Consider the following 25,343-nt stretch of genomic DNA (forward strand, 5'->3'; position numbering starts at 1 on the left):
AGAGCGCAGTTGGAGATTTGCCATTCTTGCAGCCATAGGAGAGTTTCTGGTATTAAATGATAGCTCTCTTTCAGCTGACCTGCCTGCCAGGTCACTGTCGGACGTCGGAGGAGCTGAAGTACACCATGACCCGGCTGGCCATGGACGGGGTCGACCTCTTCGCTGTGGAGCATGGCTGTGCCGCCAACATCAAGGTAATTGGTACCAAGGATTTTGTAAAGGTTATTTTAATGTTATTTCTAAGAGAGAGAGAGAGAGAGAGAGAGAGAGTCATCCAAGTCTCAATTCAGTTACAGCTACAGGTTTTTACGGCTCCCTAGATTTCACGGAACTAACTTCTTCTCTCACATTGTACCATCGTTCCCTCTCCCCCTCTCCCCTCCCCAGACGGGCGCCATCCGCCTGGCCAACTGCAACCTGCACAACCAGGCGGTGGGGGAGGGCATCAGCGCCGTGGTGCAGGACGTTACCATCCGCCAGTACATCGAGCAGCAGCAGCAGCACGGCGAGGCCGCCAGGCTGCAGCCCGGCGGGCAGGGTCAAGGCCCGGGTCAGGGCCTAGGTCTCGGCCAGCCCCCTCTGCTGCGCCGCTCCGTCTGGCTGGAGGCGGGCACGATCAACCTGAACCTCATCACGGCGGACATCGCCCTGGCGGCCGACCACCCGGCCAAATGTGAAGTCCAGAGGCATTTTCTGGAACTGCATGATGCTCAGACCAAGAGGTAGCCAACGCAGACTAGATGTAGACTGTCATCTGTTATTTTTCTTCTCATTTGTGAATTTGCACCTTTTGGTTTGATCAAGGGACTCTGGCAATGCTAACAACTCTTTTTTGGCTAACTGAAATGCCAATGCTGAAACTTTCTTTCAAAATGTTATTTATTCAGTTTCAGTGGGTGTATCAGACGTATAATCAGTTGCCAGTATCAATCAGTTGCCAAAATGCATTGCTGAAAAATTTTATACCATTTTATACCATTGAAGTTCTATGATAGAGATCGTCAGCCACTTATAGTCACAGAACAGCTTTCAGTAACCATGGTGAATAATCTTGTGCCAGGAAAGCTTTCACACCTTAGAGATATTTGCATTTGATGTGATGAAATTCAGCTCATCATGTAAGGTACATCTAAACACAATTACAAAACAGTGAGACAGTATGACAGTGAAGAGAAATTGAGGCTTGACACATCCATATGTTATGAATAAACAAAGTAAAACATTACAAAAATAGTATAGATTAAAACAAAGGAGTCCACTGAATTGCCAATAGAGAGGAAAATGCCAGGGAGTTTGATAGGAGTGATAGGTCTATTGAAAATCTTGGAGAATGTCTTTTTCTACAAACTGTTGTTGACTCCTGCCCCAGTCCTCTGTCTGTTGTACTTGCCTTCTTCATCACCCTCTGTCGCTCTCCTCCCCCGTCTCTCCCCAGACTCTGGTTCCTGTGGCCAGAGGAGGCCGGCGTTCGGAGCAAGCGCAGCAGGAACCGGTGCGGCTGCCTCGGGGGCTGCAGGTTCTTCGGCGGCACCAACGCGGGCCTGGACTTCTTCAGGCTGGAGGAGCTGACGCCCTCCTCCTCGTCGGCCTTCTCTTGCTCCAGTGCCGAGTCGGACATGTGCTACGGCCAGTCCCTGCTGCAGCCCGGGGAGTGGATCATCACCAAGGAAACGCCCAAAGTGGATGGTACGGGGTTGATTACTGCGCACACCGGCTTTACACCGGGAATCAAACAGTTTGTAGAGTTAGTTGTGATCTTTATTAAATTCCCTGAATATATCCTAGAACAGTGTTTCTCCACCAGGCTTTCTTGAGGGCTTTCTGTTTTAATTCAATAGAAGTGATCCCAGAGAATATATAAGAATGAGTTGTAAAAGGTGTCACTTTCTCCACTATTACTACACAGTTATGCATTTCAATACTAAACCAGCAACAAACAACAGCAAAACTAAATCTAAATGCAGGTCTGTGACCTAATGTATCTCTCTTTGTGGGTCCATGACATGAGAATATTTGAGAGCTCCTTCCCATGAAAATATTTATCATTTTATCATTGGATGAATTCATACCAGCGCCCCCCATTTACAATTCCTAGCTCCTCTGACAAATCGCTGATCTCAAAAATAGACATGTGACTAGCTCCCCCTAACACTGGAACCTATTAAGTAGAAATATTTGAATGAAATAAGCATGAGAAGCTATAAATATGAAGGTATTAAAACATATGAATTACAGCATGTATGCAGGGTATATAACAGTAGTGTATATATGCTAAATATATACAGAATGAAAAATATAGACAGAAAAATATATGTAAGATTTAACAAAATAAAAAAATATGAGAATATGAAGAAAAAAATATACAATATACATATAGGATGTGCAAAATATGTCATATTTGCAGTAACAGTAAACCAGAATCCATGTATTTTCTCTCAGGAAGGGCCGTGGGAGTGAAAAGGGACACCCACTCGCCCGGCCCGCCTCCCGAGCTGCCCGAGAGACGCGGCCAGCAACACCTCAGCCTCCAGGTGCCCCAGCGGTCCCACAGCTCCGCCTCCTCCTCGGAGGAAAACAGCTCCTCCAGCGCCGCGTTGCCCCTGCTGGCCGGGGAGCGGGACACCCCCTCGCCGAGCACCGAGGAGCGCATGTTCCCCATGAACGGCAAGAGCACTGCCGAGTGAGTAATACACACTGGAGTAAGGAACTGCTTAAGCGCTTTTCCTTTACTTAGCCAGCGCACGTCGATATGCAGCAGGAGATCATCATGGGAGCCTTCCTCTGATTCTCTCACAAACTTGCGAAAAAGACATGTTAAGTGCTCGACGTCCCCCCCGACGCAGTTAATTATTCTCATTACTGTCTCCATAACATCTTTCAGCTCACCGTTTAGTCTCGCACAAAGCACGCTCTGATGGATAAGACGGTGCAGGCCGTTACTTCGGGGAGCGATTTCCTTCAACCTGCTGATCGGTCTCCTCTGTCTGCCCACCGTAGCGGGGGCCACGTCAGGACTACAAAGTTGCCTTTTGCAAATGATAGTCCATGCTGTGTAAGCAATTCTTTGGGGAATATGACGTCACCGGTGGCATTGCCTTCAAGAGGAATCGGTGCCAGCAGCTCTTCTTTAAAGTCTTTCCTGGCAAAATCTTTTGAGACTTTTAGGGAGCGACATTTTGTTTTGCTAGCAAGTCTTTGATTTTTGAGGCACTTTTGACAAAATAACGCTAACTTAGTACCCTCGGCTACAGTGGTCTATGTAGTATTTTCCCTACCAATTAATGCACAGAGAAATATGGTACATAACACTTTCAATAGACATTGGTAGTGTTAAGTCAAATTGAAATGGCCAAATGTAGTTGCTGACCCCTATTTTACCGTAGACTAAGGTATCGCAATTAATTTGACAATGATATGTTGATGTTTAAAAATACAACACATAGCATCTTTAATTTCCTTATATAGTTAATGACTGCTGAATGTTCCATTTGCTCCTGTAACTGTGCAGCACCTTAGGGGACGTCCCAGAGGGCTCGCCGGTCTCTCCCAACAGCACCCAGGAGCGCTCCTCGCTGCGCTCGCCCCTCTGCTCCCCTCTCAAACGCCAGTCCTCTGTACACTCCGGTCGGCTGGGCAGCACCAAGAGCCTGTCGGCCGCCGTCTTCACCGACAAGCCGCCCCCGGTGCTGTCCGGAGGCGTCCAGTTCAGCAGCGAGGTGTCCCGCAGCGACGAGAACGTCCTGGACTCACCGCGCCAGCGGAGGAGCTACGGTTCCTTTCCCTTCACGCCCTCGGCCGACTCCAACACCTTCCACCAGTATCGCTCCGCAGACTCCAGCATGTCCGTGGCCGACAGCGAGGCCTACTTCTCCGCCGCCGAGGACTTTGAGCCGATCAGCAGCGCCGATGAGGGGCCGGGGACGTACCCGGGCCGTAAGAAGAAGAGGAGGCAGCAGATGCAGCAGCCACAGCAGCCGCCGTACCACATGGAGAACTACAGGTTGGCTTAGAGGATGGCATACTTTAGAACAGGGTTTGGAAGAGCCTACCGATTGAGCTTAATTCCAATGGAGCTCAGAAAAGTGTGGGATTGAGGTGATGGTAGATTCTAGTGCCTTAAGCCAACATCCAAGTGTCTTTCAGTTGTCATCTGTTAGAGTGGGTGGTTGTCAAGTTTAGGAACGAATAGCCCCTCTAGCAAGTGCTAACCTTGCCAGATTGCTTGAAGTGTTATGCTTTAGAAATGATGAAATGGGGAGTGGGGACTTCGATGAGCGCAGGCATTTAATTTTTAATTATGCCATCCCATCAGATGGGACTGTACAGCCAAATTCTTAAATTGAACACTAAAAAATGTCTTAAGGGCTTTGGCAACAGTGAGTATATTGCCAGCGTATTTAATTGCCTACTGTGAATTCAGGGGTGCCATTTCAGTAAACCCTAAGTCCCTGCATCTAATGTCCAGAACTTCCACACTTGTACCACCCCCCCCCCCCCCCCCCCCCCCCCCCCCCCCACACCCCCCACCCCATCCCCCTCTCTCTAGCCGGAGCTCCATCTATCACAGCGTGGAGGGGCCCCTCACCTACGTTCTCAACGGCGAGCTGATCACCGAGCCGCGTCCCCTTCCCATGCCCCCCACGCTGCCCCCGCTGCCGCCCCAGCCCCTGCCCAGCCACACGTCCCAGGCCTCCTTCGTGTCGGCCCTGGCCATGGAGGAGGAGGGCTCGGTGGAGGCCGAGAAGACGGCCGAGCCGGGCCCGGTCACCCGGCAGCCCCACGTCATGGCCTGCTACCAGAACTACCTGGCCCATTACCAGGTAAAAGCCTCGTAACCTAGTCCATATCTGCACTTCTGTCCTTTTACTCTCCGATGGAAGTTCATTTCAAATAAGAGAATCCGTCACTGCTGCATCATTCATTTACAGATACACTACATGGCCAAAAGTATGTGGACACCCCTCCTAATTAGTGGATTCGGCTATTTCAGGCACACCCATAACTGACAGGTATATAAAATAAAGCACACAGCCATCCAATCTCCATAGACAAGCATTGGCAGTAAAATGGGCCGCACTAAAGAGCTCAGTGACTTTCAAAGTGGCACCGTCATAGGATGCCACTCTGGAGCAGCGGAAAAGCGTTCTCTGGAGTGATGAATCACTCTTCACCCTCTGGCAGTCCGACGGATGAATCTGGGTTTGGCGGTTGCCAGGAGAACGCTACCTGCCTGAACGCATAGTGCCAGCTGTAAAGTTTGATGGGGGAGGAATACTGGTCTGGGCTGTTTTTCATGGTTCAGGCCCCTTAGTTCCAGTGAAGGGAAATCTTAACACTACAGCATACGATGACATTCTAGATGATTATGTGCTTCCAACTTTGTGGCAACAGTTTGGGGAAGGCCCTTTCCTGTTTCAGCATGACAGTGCCCCCATGCATCAAACACCTTTGGGATGAACTGGAACACCAACTGTGAGCCAAGCCTAATCGCCCAACAGCAGTGCCGACCTCACAATGCTCCAGTGGAAAGCCTTACCAGAAGAGCAGAGGCTGTTATAGCAGCAAACGGGCGACCAACTCCATATTAATGCCCATGATTTTGGAATGAGAAGTTCGAGCAGGTGTCAACATACTTTTGGCCATGTAGTGTACATTGTGTTGCGATGGTGTTGCATGTGTTGAACTTTTTCAACTGTTAATAATTCATGTGTAGACTAAAACCAGTGTTGTTTTGCTTCCTCTCTGAGAAGTGTTCATGATGAAAACATTGCATCAGTCAATCAGAGTTGACTGATGCAATTGTTGTTGTGATACCACAACTAACCACGCCTCATCAGTTTCGTCTTGGTACATTTGAGTCACAGGATCCTTGCACAGCTTGCAGCAGCAGAAATAATAGTTCATAGGTTATTTGTCCATTTGTCCAACTAACCATCATTCATGTATTGAGAAAGAGGTTTTTTAAGTGATACTACAATATGCCGTATATTATGTGGCAATACAATCTGGTAGTGTTAAGCCTAAAACTGGCAGTACCAAGTCCGATTGTTATCACTGTATTGACATATATTTACTTCACCTCTGCCAGGTGTCAAACTGGTCTGTCAAGCAGCCCACCAATAAGAGGACCTCCAAGTCTTCTCTGCACCGCCCCTTGGATCTGGACACGCCCACCAGTGAGGAGAGCTCCGCCTCCTTTGACCAACTCTCTGTTCCTAGCTTTAAGGTACGAGGGTGCGATATAGCCGTATGTGGGTACATACAGTATATACAATACCTAGTGTATGCTTGGAATGCTCTGATAGGGAAGGTATCAGAGAATTCTCCTAAAACTGATCCCAAGACTAAAACATAATGGATCAAATGATGGATAGATGATAGATGGATAGCTAGATAGACAGACAGACAGATACACACACATATATACATGCATACATACTTTATTTATGACAGAGGGAAATTCACAGCAGCAATAAACTTCAAACAAAAGATAAAAGATTAATAAAAAAATGAAACTGTATTTGCCCCCCTCTACATCACATATCCACATATGACACAGTATTCACAACAATCAATATATGGCACAGTAAACAATGAACAACAGAAATGCAATGTCCTCCCCCATATACTATATATACAATAAACATATTGCACAAATCCACATATTGACATACAACGCAAGACCATATCTTGTCATTGTTCAATTAGCATGTTGCCCCAGCTACACCATGTTGTGCCAGTCAGAATAAAAATCTCAATATCCCATAAGTGTTGATTGTCAGAAATAAATCATCCATTACCATGCATAAATTGAAGCGTGTCATCTCCCTGGCTTTACGTATTAGTTGCGGTTAGGCTTCGGGATACTAATAACTGTTGACTCACAGAAACAGGTTGCTGCCGCAGTGCCGTGCTCCTCATGGGCGACAGCCTGCTCCTCCAGCTGGACCAAAAACCTGTGATAGCATTGCGTCAAATCTGATTGTTGTTGCAGTTACAATACAGTTAGAATTACTCTCTTTCAGTTACAATTTTTTCTCAGTTCTGTTGCGATCACTGTCTTGCAGTTACGAGTGAATCAGTATCACAGTATTATGATTATCAGTATTGACATATTGCTCATGAACACATAGGGAAGCATGGTATTTTGAACTCCAAACAGGCAAAGAAGGGATTTTCAGTGTCCTCTTTATTGGCTAAGGTGTAAAAGTAAAAGTCCTCGGTACCTCATGGTGGTATGAGTCGGTCACTGGAGATAGCAGATTTTCTTCTATTCTTTTTACCACCACTACTGTCTGTCGTACACACTGAAATGACCTAAGCCTCCCCATGGAAGAACAGCCTGCTTTGAGGGCATCAGTGTCAGTGGACTGCACTGCTTCAATGTCAGTGGAGATGGATGTTCCTGTGCATCCCACCAGCTTCTTTGTCTTACTGACATTTAGCTGCAGGTGGCTCTCCTGACACAGCGTGACAAAGTACAGCACCCCTACACTCCTTTTCCTTCCCTCTCGCCGATACACCCCACAATCACCAAGTCAAGTTGGCGGCGCGACTCGGAGGCAGGTGTCTAATCTGTTGAAGAATATGTTCGGTTCGTCCCCCTTCTGCCGCGGGTCCACTGGGCAGCTGAAACCCTGTGATTATCCTCATTCCACTCCACACTTCCTTCATGTCGTCATGCTGGTTTGCCCTTGTCCCTGTAGCCGTCTTTACCCTCCAGTATTTTCCTTTTCGTTTCCCCATGCCTGAGCATGCCCTCATCACTGTCCCTGAAGGCCCTTTTCTTTCGATATAAAGGGGCAATAAGTAAGGTTTCTCCTGCACTCTCCAGCACAAACAGACCATAATATATCTGGGGGGTTGCGAAAGTTGTTGTCCAATACCAATAATGTAATGATTACTTCACCAGGTGCTGAAATTTCTGGCTTTCAAAACTCACTTTCTTGCCCGTACTCGGTTTTTGGAACAAAAATCCCCACCCATTTGCATTTCAAGACAGTCCTAATCTCTTCCCCTCCACCTACTCACATTTTCATCTGCTCAGTGATGGAGGACGGCCAGCGTTGCAACACATTTCGCCTACGAAGACTACAAAGCCTCGTTCTCGAGCCAAAATAGCAAACGACAAAGCGGTTTAATGAATCCAGTATTTTGCACGGTGATATATCACCTCTTTCTGTTGGATCTCTACTCTAATTAGCAAGCTTAATCAGCTCTATTGTGAAAATGTGACTTTATTGTTTGTGTCAATTACAGGCCACAGTAAAGTTCTATCAATGTTCACATTTCAGGTGATAAAGCAAGGCCTCTCAGCCAGCTCTCTACTGGACAGAGGAGTTCAGCTGATGGGAGACACAAACAGGTAGTTAAGCCACAGTCTTTTCATCCATCTGCCCCTGCAACTTTGCAATGAAAATGTATTCAGTGTTTGTCAGTGTGCTCAACATGACATGTATCTCTTTTTGACCCTCCCCAGTACACCGTACACCCCTCTGGATAAGAAGGCCATGGAGAACACGGATGAGGACACGACAACAGAAGACTGGACTCTGGAGCAGCCCCTGGCCCAGACCAGGACCACAGCCATCGTGGAGGTGAAAGGGGCCATCAATGTGGTGCTCACCCCCCTTGTAGCCGAAGCCCTGGACAGGTAGCAAACATCCTCGATTTTGATTTTGTCCATTGTTTTTAACTGATTAAAAACACTGATATATGTTTTCAGCCTGGTGCTTTCTGTTTGTCTTTGCTGCTTTCTTGGGTTAGAAAAGAGATTCTTAACCTCAGTGGGAGTAACCTGGTTAAATAAAAATAAAATAACTGCATAGCTGTCTGAAAGTCTCTCTCATACTGTTGAGGGTTATTTTTAGCCTCAGGCTAAGAGTTAACCGAAGGCCAATTTAATCCCTTTGCACACTGTAGCTGTTAGCTCGGAGCTGGGATCTAAAATTCTACTGTCAGTGCTTCAAAGTCTGGTCTAGGCCTCGGTTGTGTAACGGCGTGAAACTCAAGGTAGCTAACAGCTAAGAGCCCAGGGTTGAAGATGTTCTAGCAAGCAGCTAGCTCTGGGTTGAATTGCAGTGTGGAAAGGGCTAAATTGCGGCTCGGAGGCTGAAGGGCAGCTAAGTGTAATAGCTGTCAGTACATGTGGGCGTTGAGGATGGAATGTTTGTGAAGCCCTGGCTAAATTCACAGATCAGTATCCACACAGTACATTTGATGTTACTTAAAGGGGTCATCTTCACAAAATCATCTAAATTAATTCTGATATGCCCACACAGTTTGTTTGTTTGTGAAATCCCCAGTTGTTTTACAAATGTAACTGATGCTATCATATTCACCAAGTGTAGAATAATATCATTTTCTTTATATTATGGCTATTCCAATGTGCTTGGTGTGTTTCAGGTACATTGAGTCCATGGTCCACTTTGCCAGTATCCGCCACCCTGCAGCCATTCTGGATGACCTGCATGGAAAAGTCCTCAACGAAGCCTATCAGATCAGCAAGTCCACCGTCACCGAGTCTGTAAGTGCAACATACACAGACTAGGAAGACAAATACAGAAAAAAACAGTGTGAGATTGTGTTGATTTACAAATATTAATATATGAAGTAAGAGCAGGCTGTCAAATTCTGCTTAAATGCAAAATACCTTGAAGCCGGTCTCACTGCCCAATGGCTGATATCCCACCGTTTTGCTTGCGGACCCCACACAGAGCCAAACGGGCAAGCAGGAGCACAAGCTGTCCAAGACGGAGGGCACGACCCCTGGCTCCCTCAACATCTCCCAGGGCCAGACGGACCTGTCCGTCAAACCGGACAATGTGAAAATCAAGGGCCTCCAAGCCAACGTCTCCATCCCCAAGGTAAGACCACTGACCCTTCCTAATGAGAAGCCAGCACTACTCCTCAACATGTGCTCCGACCGAGACAAATGCAAGGGACGAGCGCAGAATCACGAACAGTGCTGTAGATCATTTGATATTTCAGTAGAATTACGGACAAAATATCTAGTTAGTTTCACATAGAGTATCCCTAATCTGTTTACTTGTAGTGTCTACTTTTTCGCTCGGTCATTTGTGATAAACCAAGCGTGATTTTGCAGGTAACTCGGCACAGATGGGTTCATCTCAGTTTGTTCTCTTTCCCTGCAGGTGAACCTTTGCCTCCTGCAGGCTTCCGTAGAGGAGGGCTCGCCTTCCTGCTCCAGTAAATGTGTCACCCACGTTTCTCTAGTGGCGCTGTGCTTTGACAGGATCGCCACGCAGTTCCGGATGAACAGGTAACGCCTCCCCAACTCTTCATGTCATTATGGTGTGTTTGCCTGAGTGTATATACCTACCTATCTACCAAAATTCGATGTCGTATGTAAGGATGTACCTGTCGATGTACCTCAGCTATGCATTCTGCTCCACTCAGGGGGATTGTAGAGGAGACGCCCAACACCACGGAACACGGCCGACCCTCGGTCATGCTGGAGAAGTACGCCTCGGCCACCAAGATGCAGCCTCAGTCTTCCGGCTCGCTGCGCTCCAACGCCGGCATCGAGAAGGGCAAGGAGATCGCCGCGAGGCTCAACATCCACCGGATCCACAGCCAGCTGCGAGGACTGGACTCCACAGGTTGGTTCTTCCCTTTCGGATCCCTTGTTTGACACTGAACCCGTACCTGACCTCTGACCCCTCTGGTGACATGCTTGTACATGCGGGATTTACATGTGTTTATGTGTGTGTCCCCGGAGGATATGCAAAGTAGTAAAAAGCGCTCTCACTTGACCTATGTTCACCTATTCCTGCCTAAACCATATGTTGTTTCAAGGTTTTCTGTAACCTGTAGCAGTGTTACAGTAGAAGTCCAACTGCTGGATACTTACAGGACTAGAATGCATGAAACCAGGTATAAGAGGACCATTTAGGCACATTTTACAGGCCTTGGTTTTTGACTGTTTGACCTAATTCTCTTTTCACTGTTTCAATTTTTAAGACGCAAATCATTTTTCAAAGGTCTAAAGCATAATTGTAAGAATTAACACATGGCTTAAGAACATTCTGGCTACTTCTGCCTACCTAAATATGCATGATTCAGAGTACATTTATAATACATTCCTCGTATCAGTCTAGAATTTAGATCAACTTTACATCTTTAGGATCTTTTAGTACAAAATGTATGTGTATTGACTGTACAGAAATAACGGAAATAGATCAATCAGGGTAACCCATTAACTGCTTTTGCAATCAATTTGATGTGTTTCTTATGTTTTCTTATGTGGTACTTCTAACACCGGATTTATGCCTCCTCTTTACACTGTCCTCTCCCCCTAGACATTGGCACATGTGCCATCACAGCCATCCCCTTTGAGAAATCCAAGGTGCTGTTCGGCCTCGAGGAGATGGAGGAGTTTTCGCTGGTAGACGAGACCGACGCCCAGGCCATGGCTGGCGACCTGGCCCGTGCCTCCCTGGAGAAATGGGGCTGGATCATGTTCGAATGTGGCATCGAGAACCTCACGGTCAAAGGTAAAGCTGCCCAAACTCTCTTGAGCAGGAGCTGTCACTTGTATTAAAGCCTAAGGTGAACAAGTTCATTTCAAATCAAAAATGAAGGTTATGAAATGAAATAAGTAACAATAGTCAACAGTGTCTTGGTGTGCTTGGACGTAAATCTTGGCCAGTTTTGGGAGTGTGTTTAACTTTTATTTGTGCATATCTTACCCTTTAACTGTGTTGTAGGCGGCCGTCAGTCAGGAGCCATTCTTTACAGTGCGTTCGGTGTGATGGGTCGCTCTGACACCGGGGGGAAGACGGGTATGTCCAAGTCCAACGGTTCGACAGGCTCCCAGACGGGCAGTGGCTACAGCACTGACGTATCCGATGACAACCTGCCGCACGACGCTACCAGCCCCGCCTCTGACGTCAATGAGCACTCAGATTCAGACGACCAGGTACCACACTGGAGGAGGGGGGGGAGCTCTTGTTCAGCGGCTATAAAAAATTCATCCCTCCTTCTTGGAGTGCTCTGATCAGGTTGGCAGGTATTGATATCGACTCAATCTCAGCCCAAGACACCAGTCTGCATGAGGCAAATGTGTTATGTGATTCGATCCATCAACCTAAGTTGAATCAAAGTCAAATTGGTTCTTTTCTTTCTTGGTTTTTTAAATCTTGTGTGGTAGAGGTGCACACACTTGACAATGAGGTGGAGACTGGGATTACACACTAACCGAGATCTAATGCCATGCAATCCCACATCACATTATTATTAACATCTCACATAAACACTAACTCTTGCAACATGCAACCAAAACAAACATGAAGGCAGAGTATTTTTCTTTGCACATTTTCTATATTTTTTCCTTTTCTAATTCTCAAGTTTCATTGGCTCTTGCCGGTCTCTATTCAGATTTGAGTCATTGACCAGCTCACGCTACAGGATCAAAACCTGTCCAGATTTGTGTTGAAAAAATGAAACATGTTTGAAATAATCATGTTGGGCCTGACTGGATCGAGAGGCAAGAGATTTCAGTCCGAAGCACTCACACACTACAAGATCATCTGTATCACCGACCCAAACTAGCGCCAACCTGATCTTGAAAATCAGTCGTGAGGCCAAATTATGGCTATAACCGGGCTAAAAGTCATGTAGTGTGCCCAGCTATTACTTACTGCTATTCCAAAGCTGCACTGCTGGAACTGGTTCGCACCGACCGGCCTCATCCACCCCATGTTAAACCCTGTCCTGCTCTGCTGTGTAGGATGAAGGGGTGGAGTCGGACGACCTGAAGAAAGACCTCCCTCTCATGCCGCCGCCGCCCGACTCAAGCAGCATGAAGCTGACCATCAGGGAGATCTGGTTCAGTTTCGCCGCCCCCACCAACGTGCGCTCGCCCTCACAGGCCATCTCCAGGTAGGACTGCACCAACATACAAGTTTCTGGAGTTCCTAATTCATATTTTACCTGAAACGGGGGGAAAGAATGCGCAGAAAGATGACGCTTAATATGTTTCTTCACAAATGCCACCAAGACATATTGTTGAACATTTATTATACATGGTGATTAAAGTCCTATTGTGATTCCAGGCAGCTGAATCTGCTGAGCACAGCCACGCCCGCCATCGGAGCCTGGCTGGTTCCCATCGACCAGCTCAAGTCTTCCCTGCGCAAACTGGACATGGAAGGCACGCTGCGAGTGTGCGCTGTTATGGGCTGCATCATGACCGAAGCTCTCGAGGTCAGCTACACATCCACACACACACAAATACACACATCAGGTAGCCTATAACCACACATATACTTGAAGAATGTCCAAGGTCTTGCGGTTGAACTAATTCATCAGTGAGCCAACCTTGTAGTAGCTTGTAAGTGTTAAGGAGTCCCTGACTCTCTGCAGCAAGAGCTTAGTCACAGCTGAATTACTTGATGATTTGAGCGCTGTGCATTTTTTAACCTTCACCTCTTTTTCTCATTCCCCCGACAGAAAAAGAGCATCCACATCCCGATCCGGAGCAAGTACAACCGCGTGACCAAACGAGCTCGCTACCTGCACGAGAATCCCTCCTGCATGCTGTGTAACATCCTGCACCGCTATCTGCAGCAGGCCGACTACTCTGTCATAGAGGAGGCTACCATGGTTAGTGGGAGGCTCTGAATTTCTTTGGTTCCTATTGGTCTGGTGCTGCAATTTCAATGAATTTCAAGTTGTTAGATGACCCTTTGCCACCAAAATTGTAAATATTTTTCTCACGAATGTTCCAAAGATTTTAAAAGTCATGTAGTTTCAGCAGTTGCCTCTTCAGGATATCAGTACCTCTCCTGCATTTGGCTGCCCTTCACTATTTTGATCAATCTATTAACATGGAGTGAAATGATGGCTCTAACCCAGTTCCTTTCCGTTCCAGAATGACGGGCTCCCAGCCCTAGTGACTCTGAAGAAGGGTCTGGTGGCCTTGGCCAGGCAGTGGATGAAGTTCATTGTGGTAACTCAGGGCTTCAAGGCGATTGGCCTGATGAGGCCCAACCAGCTGGCCAAGCCCAAGGAGCCTCAGCAGAGCCTGGGCGAGGCCATCTTGGGCCTGGACAACGGCGCTGCGCTGCAGAGTGACACCAGCGCCGATGGAGCTGAATTCGAGTTTGACGCAGGTGGGAACTCTCAGCACTCCACAGTGACATGAATTTAACTAGTCAGGTTGCCCAAAATGTGTGATGCACGCCCATCTGGTACCCCAGACGGACTGTAAAACTCCTAATCTTCTCTGCTTCTCGATGTTTGCAAATATTTAGGTATCACTTACATCGTTTGCAGAAAGGAGATTTAGAGATGAATTGAACGATACAGTGTGAATCCTCAGCTTTTAGTTTTGAACGCAGCCGTAAGGTTTGCATGTGAGTTTTATTTTATGTTATTGTTGTGAAGCCACAGTGAGTGAACACACCATGTTGCTGGAGGGAGCATGCAGTCGCCCCCCGCCAAAAGAAGCTAACGCCGGACCCGTCAGCGGAGTGGAGATCATGAGGAAACTGTCCAAGTCCCACACACACAGCGAGTCTGCGCTCAAAATAAAGGTACAGCTTGGAGGTTTATCTGTGGGTGCTCCTGTATCATCTGTACCATCCTGATTGTCTTTAATATAAAAAAAGGCTTGAAAAATGTGGGATAGTGTCAGTGTCAATAATCTGCCTCTGTACCTTTGTTGCTCCCAGGGCTCCCATCCCTACCAGTCGCTGAGCTACACCAGCGGCGACACGGCGGCCGACTCCCCCGCCCACGTCAGCCGCGCGGGCCTGCCGGCCAAGGACAGCCCCCGGAAGGAGAGTCTTCTGAGCAACCTGACGGGCAGCTTCCGGAGCCTGCACAACCTGCTGGAGGGCACGCCCCAGAGGAACGAGCCCTCCGCTGCCACCGCCGCCAAGAGCAGCTCCCTCACACGCACAGGTACCCCCCTGGCCTCTGCATTTAGAGCGACACGTGAATCACACTTAATCTGTAACGTATAGATCAAATATATGTCCAGACGGGATATGTCAAAATATCTCCAAAAAAGCCAAAACTAGATCACGCCGCCAGTAATGCACTTTCACCCCACAGCAGTCTGTGCTGCCGCAGAGAAAAGTAGTTCCAAAATATAGGTCCAAAATCGAACTTATCCTATGTGTGATGTCCAATGTAATGTGTCCTCAACCTAACTCTCCATCCTTCTCCTGGGCCTCAGGAAACAGCCTAGGGACAGACATGCTGACGGAGCACCCGCTGCTGTCGGAGCCCTCCTCCGTCAGCTTCTACAACTGGATGTCCAACGCCGTGGGCAACAGGGCCGGGGCCGCGGCCCAGGACTCCCCCGTCAACCGCTCCCAGCACAACAGCCTGCAGACAGGTGAGGCGGCATTGACTCAGTGTTTGCCTTGGAGGGTCATTTTTCATGTAGAATCTTTTTGTGGTGAGACAAAAAAAATTAAACCCTTATTCAGAGTGTCCTCAAATATTGGGGAAAGGAAAGGTTCCATGTCTAACCTTGCAGGATTTCAGTTCATTAGCAAGAAGGATCTGTCTCTGTTTCTTTGGTAGAACCTGGAAGAGTTCTTCAGCAGAGACAAAATGGCGCTAGTGTTTTGTTTGTTTTTAAATGTGTTGTTATAATGCTGTTAGTAGAGGTGGGGACTTGAGTCACATGACCGTGACTCGAGTCAGACTCGAGTCACGGTTTTAATTGCTTGAGACTCGACTTGATGCATGAAGAGAAGACTTGAGACTTGACTTGGGTTCTGGTGACTTGGGACTTGACTCTGACTTGTACTTTGATGACTTGAAAGGGTTTCTAAAGTATTAACAAAAGATCTTGTGTTTGTGTAAATGACTTAGATTGAAAGTGATGAGATTGGTTCCAGCAGACGACTGAATTTAAATTCTGTTTTCTGAATTTGTATGGAATGACTGAATTTATTTAAGTTGAAACTGATTATAGAAATCAAACTCATGATGCTCTTACCAAGTTTTTTATCCTATTAAAAAGATATTGCATTGAAAAGTTTTCTCTAAGATATGAATTGATTCTGGACTGGATTTGTTCTGACTTGACTAGGTGTTCTACATTTAGACTTGGGACTTAACATTAATGACATGGATTTGACTTGGGACTTGACTTGGTAATCTACATTTAGACTTGGGACTTGGGATTTGTGCCTCAAGACCTGAGACTGACTTGGGACTCTTCTACTAGTACAGCAGATACAAGTGTGGAGGAATGTAGCAAAATTTTCATTATACTGTTGTTGGTTTACTAGACCAACTGGACTCTCCTGTCAACCACTACCAGTACAGACCACTGCCAACAACTTCCAGCCCGGAAGGAGGTCAGGGATCGTTGCTCAGTGTTGTGTAAATGTTGCTGGTGAACTAAGTAGCTAGCTAGTTGAGTACAGTCTGTTCCAGTTGAGTTCTTAGTTTAGTTGTCACCCAGAACTCTGTGTTAACCTTCTGTCATTGTATCAGCCCGTGTTTGGGGCTAGGAAGGTTCTGTAAACATTATTGAAATATTACTGTTCTTTTCTTGGTTTACTAGTCATCCCAGACTCACCAAACAGCCTGCAGACACGTCAAGGAACATCGGGTGAATACAATGACTGTGACATTTGTGATATATTTAAACTGCTAGTGTCGTCAGTGCTGTTAGTTTAGGAACCACTCCCAGTTCACTGTCCACTCCCTGGAGACTTCCAAGACCTCAGTACTTTCTGAATGTGGTCATAATGTTGATAGAGGTCACCTGTCAACCTCCCCTCCCTATCCCCTATTCCCTAAGAATGTTGTCTGAGTTATATTTGAATTTTGGTCAACTACACCTTGGAGTTTCAATTCCACCACTACCAACCCGATCCTCAGTGTTGTGTCAATGTTGTGGGTGAACTAGTTAGGCCATGAGTTGAATCTCAGTCTGTGTTTTTGTTTTTGTTGCTTTGTGTTTTTTTTACATCACCTGGTACAGTACTTGTCATACTATGGGTAAAATTTTCTACATTTGTCCCTCAGCTACACTAAAATTATATGTTAGCATTCTTCAATGACTGCTCGCTGATTGTCAAATTTGTTTTGAATGAGGAACCAATGCTGCAACTTTTTCCTCTACATTATGACATTAGCTGGGTTTCCATCCAAGCATTTTTATGCAAATTCTGATGTTTCAGATTGGAAAGCTGAATGTAAATGGCAAAAAAAAAGGCTGAAAAAAGCTTTTTTTTTTATACAGCTATGCATTGGAAATGTGTTTGTCAAATAATAATAATGTAGCAACATTCGCAGCCAAAGTTAGCCTGTTAAATATCTGTGCGCCATGACCTCCCATGGTTGTCGTAGCTGCTGTCTCTCCCATGTATAAGGCGTCCATCATGGTTGTATGACCATTAGTACGTTCATTAGAACATATTGCCAAGTGCATTTCTATGTTTTTGTCTTCGCACAGCAAAGACTCTTACGTTCCTTTCCTTGAACCTAGCTGTCAGAAAACATTGGCTCAATGATATAACATGCTGTTAGTGATATTGTTACTAGTTGAGTCAGTGTTAATTATGTTTATTAGCCTATCAGGACTCCTTTTTAACTGGGTTAGGGTTAGAGAGGTCTGCAGACCGGTCGATGTAATGGATAGACAATGTCATGTCAATATTGTTGGATAATATTGTTTCTTCATTGATATCTCCCTGCCAAATATACTGTGAGAACCAGAGCATGTTAGCGGAGTTGAGCGACTTGAAATTCTGGTCATCCCGGACCCTTACAGTCTTGTCCCATCTTCTCCCAAAAGCAGCCCATCATTTTAAGTTTGGCATCACCCACCTGAATCAATGAAAAGCAAAGCCCTACTAACTGTGTGGACATGATTGTATTGTGTAAAGGCTGGTTTTGTGCACAAGACGATAAACTTAAAAAGAACAGTTCACCCCAAAACTAAAATTCTGTCGTTTATCTACTCGCCCACATGTAAGAGAATGGCACCAGAGCGAAATGGAGCGGAACAGAGCAGCAATGTTTTACACTTATGTGGTCCATGCTCAGGTAATATATGGCCGCTCCGCTCCCCCGCTCAACTCCTGCTCCGCTCACACGCTCTGCTGAGAACACACTTGTAATTCTAGCAAGAATATGTCACTACAAGCAGAAGCTCCAAGGACCCGCCTAGTCTTACAGCGCGTGTTCGAATCCCAACGCTCTTCTCCCGCCCCCTCAGGTGGGACCTGCAACCTGCCCACCATCCCCTCAGCGTCAGACTTCAACACGGTGCTGTCCAGCGACCAGAACACCCTGGACGGGACACACTCCCAGCATTCCCAGCATAGCACCAGCCAGGATGACATGGCCGACATCGAGGAGGGCAACCAGTGTCCTGCTGCTGTCCAGCTGGCTGATGCTCAGGTACTCTCCATCGGTCTATCTGTCTATTCATGTAGATGTTCGTCTTTCTCTCTAAACCTTCACATAGGTAACAAGTTAACTGGGTTTCTGCAGCTGCTTAAAAAGTCTTCAATCATATGAACTCATGGTGTCAAAACATCTTGCAGTTGAATGTAGAAAGGTTTCAGTCTGTTTCAGAAATTATAATAAGCTTAATTTCGCTGTGTACTACTACCCATATTCTTATAGGTCTACTGTTTTTCAACTTTGTCTTAAGTTTATTTTAACTAACATTAAAATGTCTTAATAAGTCAAAACTTGCTGGAACTAAGTTAATCATCTGGGAACAAGCAGAAGGTTTAGGATTAAAATATACCATCCATAGACATATAGCTAAATTTGATCATTATGGCAGAAACAGTGGCTTATTCAAATTGAACCATGAACCATCAACTGATGCATCAGTAACATCTCAGTGTATAGTAGTATTCACTAGAGATGGTGTACATTTCACATGAGCCAGGTTAGAAGACAGAAGAGTTCATATCCATACGGCAGCTATGAGGTTGAAGAAGTATTTAGCATACACAGGTTTAGTTTTTTGAGTGTGTTTGTGACTTGGGTTTGATTGCCATGTCCCAGCCCATGAGGCATTGTCATGTCTTCATTAATGTTCACATTCATTCCATATATAGCAGGCATAAGCTCCAACCCCAAGGCATTTTAGTTCAGTCGAAACATCACCTTCTCTAAACGCTATTTCACTCTGCGCCTTTGGTCTCTGTTCTCCACCCGCAGGTCGTTTTCAAGCCTTTGCTGAGCCACACAGGGATCCAAGCCCAAGACACCACTCCTCTCAGCTACAAGATGTATTTTGGAGAGCACCTGTCTTTCTCCGGCACCCTGGAGTGTCTCAGAGCAGACATCGTCGACTCTGACACCTCCAAAGAGCGCAAAAACAAAAGATCCAGAAGGTAAAACAAATGTGAATCGCTCACCCTCTCCAGATACTCTAAATGTAACAACAGTAGAAGAAAGAATAAGGTGGGATTTAAATGAGGGGTGAGGGGAGTGGGGGGGGGGGTCTCTCCTAATCTTTTTCTTTTCTTAGTACTCCTCATTTTTGGTTGCTTGTAATTTTTGGTGATGTGTCGCTCTGGTTAAGAGTGTCAGCTAAATGCATAAAATGAAAATGAATTTTGTGCCAGCCACAACCCTCTGTCTCTCCGCCTCTCTCTCCACAGACAAGGCATGATGAACCTCCCTCCGCTGGAGTTCAAGCCGGCGCTGCTGATCGAGACGTTCAGCCTGAACGCCGTGGTGATGGAGAAGTCGACCAGCGCGCCGCAGGGCCCCACCGCCGCCCCGCTCTCCTTCCACGACCTCAGCCGCCGCCACTACAACACCTTCCACTGCGACTTCACCACCGCCTGCCAGGCCATCAGCCAGCGCGTGGACATGGCCCTGGTGCGCCTCATCCACCAGTTTAGCACCATGATCGACGACATCAAGGCCACGCAGACGGACATCAAGCTGAGCCGCTACACGGCCGGCTCGGCCTCGCCTACGCCCACCTTCAAGGCGCGGCCCTACCGTCACTTCCGCTCGTCCGACTTCAGCCGCAGCTCCCGCGGCAGCCTCAACGGCGGGAACCGCAGCGGGACCCAGACGCTGAAGAGCAAGCGGGGGGTGGTGGGAGGAGGAGGGGCGGGCGGAGGAGGGGGGATGGCCGGGGGTGTGCCTCCTAACGGACCTCCGTCGGGCATGGACACGCTGGGGAGGAGGGAGCCCAGGGGGCGCAGCTCGCTGGGACGCTCAGAGCGACGCACCTCCAAGGTAATAATAATGATAACCTTTATTTATATAGCACTTTTCCAAACACAGTCACAAAGCATTGCACAAAGGATATTCTATCCCACGATATGTATTGTCACATTTTTGTATTGCGATTTATTGAATTTCTATATATTGTCCCATCCCTACTGAACACCTAAGTCTAGGAGGCAAAAGAACCAACCGCCTCTTGTCTTTAAATCTACATTTTGTAGATTTAAAGCTTGATGCCAGACCCATCCATGCCTTAAAAGTGATCAGTAACATCTTAAAATCAAGTACTAAGTGTAGTGTGTGTGTATATTACTAAGGTAATATACACACACACCCTAGAGGGAGCCAGTGTATTAAAAGAGACATTCAGAAAGGGCACCATTAACCCAAACACACTGAGATCTGTCAGTAAGAAGCTATCCAGCCCATAATACTCAGGTGTAACTTGAGATGTGTTAGGAGCTTAGTGTTAAAGGTTTAAGAAAAATATATGAACAGGAGCCTTGCATGGGTCTCGGGTCCCTCTAGATGGTATTACAACAGATGTAGTACACCCCCTCCCTGCCCTATTTACTAAGTGCAATGCATCAACTTGATTCAGAATGTTGTTTTTTCTCCATTGTTTTTCTCACCAGGAAGGTTAATGCCTCTGGCCTGATATTATTTAGCGCGCAGTGATTGTTCTTTTTGGCAGTGGGAACACCAGTTGCATAATTGTAGATGCTAGGCACATTCTGCAGCTGAAGTGATTTTATAAAAGTACAAAGCATCTACCTTCCACAGACATTATCTGGACCTGAGCGCTTCAAAACATTCGTCTGTTGGAATAACTGAGTTAGCGTCCTGTACACTAAAGTCCATTTCAGGAACAGCTGTTGTCTTCTTACAGATATCATTCATTGCAGAATTAAGGTCACGACAGTCAAATCGTAATTACAGTTGTTCAGCACATTGAGAAGTGGCTTATCCTATACTTATGTTGTCCTGTGACCATAGCAACAGTAGGGCAATAAAGGTAGAAATATGAAAGCAAGGCAACTTATTTCTTATTGTAATACTGAAGGAATTGTAATACTGTCTTGTGAATTTTGTTATCCAGCTGTAGTTAATTATAATAATAATAACTTTATTTGTATAGCACTTTTCTAAAAACAAGTGCTTTACATACAATAAAACCCAAAGAGACAGTGATGTAAAAGTACCACAATTAAAGAAATAAAATAAAGTTGAATAATAAAAATAAATAAACGAAGCGAGAAACACAATTACAAAATGAACGATAAAATGGAGATAAAACTGTAAGGAGCGATTCACATAGAAGCCTGTCTATAGTTTGTTTTCAGAAGGGATTTAAAAGATGAAACTGATTTGACCTGTTGCCTATATGACCATACACCCTTCTGCCCCAGTGCATGCTGTGACTTATTCACGTGTGTGGTAACGCAGTATGTTGTGTAACGTCTCCAGGTGTCGAGGAAGGGCTCCCGTGACGTGGCGGACCACATGGCCATCCAGATGGACGACTCGGACTCCATCACGGTGTCCGAGCAGAGCGAGCCGTCCGCCGAGTGCTGGCAGAACATGTACAAGCTGCTCAACTTCTACTCCCTCATCTCTGACCCCACCGGCATCCTGGAGAAGAGCTCCCCGGAGAACTGCCTCTCAGGTGGGAGCCGGCTCCTTAGTTAGTCCCTTCCTTCCTCAACTTCTTTCAGCTCCGTGCTTCTGTACCTTCCTTCCATGCCTTCTGCACTTTCTGCCTTCTTTCCACCTTCTTTCCTGCCTTCTGTCCCGCCTGCCTTGTTTGTTTGTTTGTTTGTTTGTTTGTTTGTTTCTTTCTTTCTTTCTTTCTTTCTTTCTTTCTTTCTTTCTTTCTTTCTTTCTTTCTTTCTTCCTTCCCTCCTTCCTTCCTTCCTGCCCACCCTCCTTCTTTCCTTCCGTATTTCCTTCCTTCTTTCCTTCCTGCCTGCCTGCCCGCCCGCCCTCCCTCCTTCCTTCCTGCCCGCCCGCCCTCCCTCCTTCCTTCCTGCCCGCCCGCCCTCCCTCCTTCCTTCCTGCCTTCCTGCCTTCCTGCCCGCCCTCCCTCCTTCCGTACCTCCTTACTTCCTTCCCGCCCGCCCGCCCGCCCTCATTCCTTCCTTCCTTCCGTCCTTCCTTCCTTCCTGCCCGCCCGCCCTCCCTCCTTCCTCCTCCTTCCTTCTCCTTCCTTCCTTCCCTTCCTTCCTCCCGACTTTAAATACAGGTCTGTTTTTCTTAAGTGCTTGCAAATATTACCAATGAAAACAAACCATTGACAACCACATTTTTTTTTTCTTCACATTTTCAAAGTTTTCTCATTTGTTACAATATATTGCATACATCTTGATATTTTTCATTGATATTGAATCAATCATTTTAATTAATATTTACACTGCATACATTTCATACTTTTTGTGTATTTTCATATCCTACATATTTTTCAGTCATTTTCTTCTTTGTCTCAATGTGTTCTGCTGCTGTTATCTTGCACACCCTGAATACATTTGTAATGTAATTCATACATTTTAATTAATTTCATTTTAATTTATATATTTCTGCTTAATATGCTGTCATGTCAGTTGTGTCATATTTAATACCCCCTATTTGCTGTCTCTTAATTATATTCTAGTTTAATTCGCTCTATCCTGATATTACTATTTGCTGCTGCTCCGACTCACATTCCCCAAGGAGTTCATTAAGTATAAGATAGTAGCTTGTAGTGGTGTGACAGTCTTTCCACAGAAGGTGCCTTGATACAATGATGGAATGGGCCCCTTAAAGGTCTGTTTTTTTTATCATGCTGTAGTGGTTTTAAAGAACTACATTTAGGTATATATGCAAATTAATTTTGATGATGTCACACAATGGGAGGACAAACTTCTGGGTTCTTCACCTTAGTTTTCATGGACTGCTGCCATACAGTGATGGTGATATATATCGCTAAATCTTTTTATGATCACATGCTGTAGCATCTTATAATAAAGCACATTGATATATGAGCAGTGCTTCTATGTTTGTATGTAATATGCTAGAGGATGTGTTTGCTAATGTTATTGTATTCTCCATAGAAGAGAAGACAGCTGACCAACTAGGGAGTCAAACAGCTAAGATCACATTCAGATACACTGACACATATTAAGGTCTATATGTCATCGCCATGATATCTTCCTTCTTTCATTCAGACGGTGGGCGCCGGCCCTCGGAGCCGTTCTGCAGGGTGATCTTCGAAAACGAGCAGCAGGAGCCGACCACGCCCAACAAGCCCCCGGGCGCGGGCGGGAGGCGGCGCAGCCTGGTGAGCTCCGAGCCGCAGCACGTCACCCTCATTGTGTTCGGCATTGGCATGGTGAACCGCACGCACCTGGAGGCGGACATCGGCGGGCTCACCATGGAGGCGGAGCTGAAGAAGATCCACGGCAGCTTCACCCTGAAGGAGAAGATGAAAGGTGAGGCCGAGCTCAGGCAGTAAAATTCATCTTTAGTGGATAAATAAATATGGATCATCTGCCTCACTGGCTGGTAGTTTTTTTAGATGATAACATTTGAATGCCTTGATTATTAGTCTTTGGTCTATGCCTGTTCATATCCTTTTTTTCCTCTGCTGGCCACTGTATACACACTGACGACACACCAATCAAATCAAAGCAAATGGCTAGTAGTAGTAGTGACAAGTAGTATTGTCTAACTTTGGTACTCCGCTACCTTGATGGTTAAGCATCCCATTATTAGTGAAAAATGTATGTTATTCCCATGTGGGGACACATAGCAGGTGTAAGACTACCAAAAAGAAAAAATGAAGACCAAGACAAAAAAGATCATCCCATCCCTATTACCAACCTTTGGCAGATGAGCCAGAAAGTAACATTTTTGGATGCTGCTTGCAACACAGGTGTTTGTATTCTGTTTGAACTCATCTTTTTTTTTTGTTATTGTATTGTGTCCATAGATATCCTGCACCAGAAAATGACAGAGACCTGTGCATCGGCTCACATAGGAGGGGTAAACATTGTTCTGCTGGAGGGGATAACGCCTGACATCCAGTACGTACTCAGAGTCCACTCCCTTTCAATTCAGCCAATTCAGAAAGTGGATGTTCAAAATTAGTCTTTTGCCATTCAGGTTTTTATGTCCAATCTTGAAATTATAGAGCATGAAGGGCCTGTGATTATTATGTGAATCGCATTTTGAATTGAGGTGGTCATCATCATGCTTTATTGACTGAAGTTTTCTTTCTACATACAGTAATGTTTATCTCTTTCAAATTAATTTGCATTTGTTAATGAATTAGTAAGTACTTTAATGTAGGATTACTGAAATTGCTGCAGTGTCTTTGGTTTTGCTTTTTACTAATAACTAATGAATGATTTCTAATGCTCTGATTTCATGTTCCTTGTGTGCCGGCCAAGATAAAGAACATTTTATTTTAACATGAACATGAACATATAGAACTTCCACTGCTTTCAAGTTTTCACAACTCTTAGGTGTAATTACAACTTCGCAAAAGTGGTTGCGTACTGTTTGTAGATACCCAGTGACATCAAAGCAGTAAATGACGTCAAAGAAGAAAACGTGCCACTTCAACACAGAGTATGCAAATGAGTGCTTTAATCTTGAGTGTACAGGTATCTCTGAAAATCCCTAAATTTGAACTGAGGTGTAGGAAGAGTGGAGTGCAGTGTTTTCCACAAGTGCTGGCACCCAATAAAAGAGCCAATTACTGTCTCCTTTCCAGCCAGATGCTCTTTTAACAGCAATATTTGTTTTTAATGCAAATAATTTCCCTGAACACGACCGCCGTAACGACGTTACGAGCCTTGTTCCGAGACAGAGCCATCCGTCTCCGCGCTTTGTTCCGCTTCATTTTAGCGCTACGAGAAAAAAGCCTTTGCATCTCATTGGATCGAACAGATCCTCCCGTCGTGAAAATAAGTGAAACTTTAAATTCTACAGTATGCTCCGAACTGCTCCCATGTGTTTGTAATGGTGTGTGCTATACAGTAACCTGACACTTGTTAGTTATCAGTGATGTGTAAAATTGCCTAACACTCAGATATGAAGCACATTTTCCCTACTTGCCAGTTTGATTCGACTCAACACGCTGCGCTGGCAATTGCCAAGGA

At 45.8% G+C, this 25,343-nt stretch overlaps 1 protein-coding gene across 12 annotated transcripts in view; it reads left to right on the forward strand.

Moving 5' to 3' along the window:
• kiaa1109 (KIAA1109 ortholog) overlaps positions 1-25,343 on the forward strand; it is a 78,127-nt gene that overhangs the window by 20,114 nt on the left and 32,670 nt on the right. For 8 of the 12 annotated variants that reach the window (XM_078289552.1, XM_078289554.1, XM_078289557.1 and 5 more), the window contains 29 exons: positions 75-194; positions 388-722; positions 1,436-1,686; positions 2,440-2,680; positions 3,509-4,000; positions 4,547-4,820; positions 6,089-6,226; positions 8,295-8,365; positions 8,480-8,653; positions 9,406-9,526; positions 9,717-9,866; positions 10,155-10,282; positions 10,420-10,622; positions 11,322-11,516; positions 11,730-11,941; positions 12,752-12,903; positions 13,077-13,227; positions 13,474-13,626; positions 13,895-14,135; positions 14,410-14,558; positions 14,697-14,928; positions 15,206-15,367; positions 16,553-16,600; positions 18,215-18,399; positions 19,177-19,352; positions 19,623-20,214; positions 21,673-21,871; positions 23,406-23,669; positions 24,170-24,263. In XM_078289552.1, the coding sequence (XP_078145678.1) occupies positions 75-194; positions 388-722; positions 1,436-1,686; positions 2,440-2,680; positions 3,509-4,000; positions 4,547-4,820; positions 6,089-6,226; positions 8,295-8,365; positions 8,480-8,653; positions 9,406-9,526; positions 9,717-9,866; positions 10,155-10,282; positions 10,420-10,622; positions 11,322-11,516; positions 11,730-11,941; positions 12,752-12,903; positions 13,077-13,227; positions 13,474-13,626; positions 13,895-14,135; positions 14,410-14,558; positions 14,697-14,928; positions 15,206-15,367; positions 16,553-16,600; positions 18,215-18,399; positions 19,177-19,352; positions 19,623-20,214; positions 21,673-21,871; positions 23,406-23,669; positions 24,170-24,263 (5,903 nt within the window). The remainder of the gene's footprint in view (positions 1-74; positions 195-387; positions 723-1,435; positions 1,687-2,439; positions 2,681-3,508; positions 4,001-4,546; positions 4,821-6,088; positions 6,227-8,294; positions 8,366-8,479; positions 8,654-9,405; positions 9,527-9,716; positions 9,867-10,154; positions 10,283-10,419; positions 10,623-11,321; positions 11,517-11,729; positions 11,942-12,751; positions 12,904-13,076; positions 13,228-13,473; positions 13,627-13,894; positions 14,136-14,409; positions 14,559-14,696; positions 14,929-15,205; positions 15,368-16,552; positions 16,601-18,214; positions 18,400-19,176; positions 19,353-19,622; positions 20,215-21,672; positions 21,872-23,405; positions 23,670-24,169; positions 24,264-25,343) is intronic. The other 4 variants (XM_078289555.1, XM_078289562.1, XM_078289563.1 and 1 more) reach the window with 2 other exon arrangements.

The sequence above is a fragment of the Centroberyx gerrardi genome, chromosome 17 (assembly GCF_048128805.1).
Source record: "Centroberyx gerrardi isolate f3 chromosome 17, fCenGer3.hap1.cur.20231027, whole genome shotgun sequence".
Lineage (NCBI taxonomy): Eukaryota > Metazoa > Chordata > Actinopteri > Beryciformes > Berycidae > Centroberyx > Centroberyx gerrardi.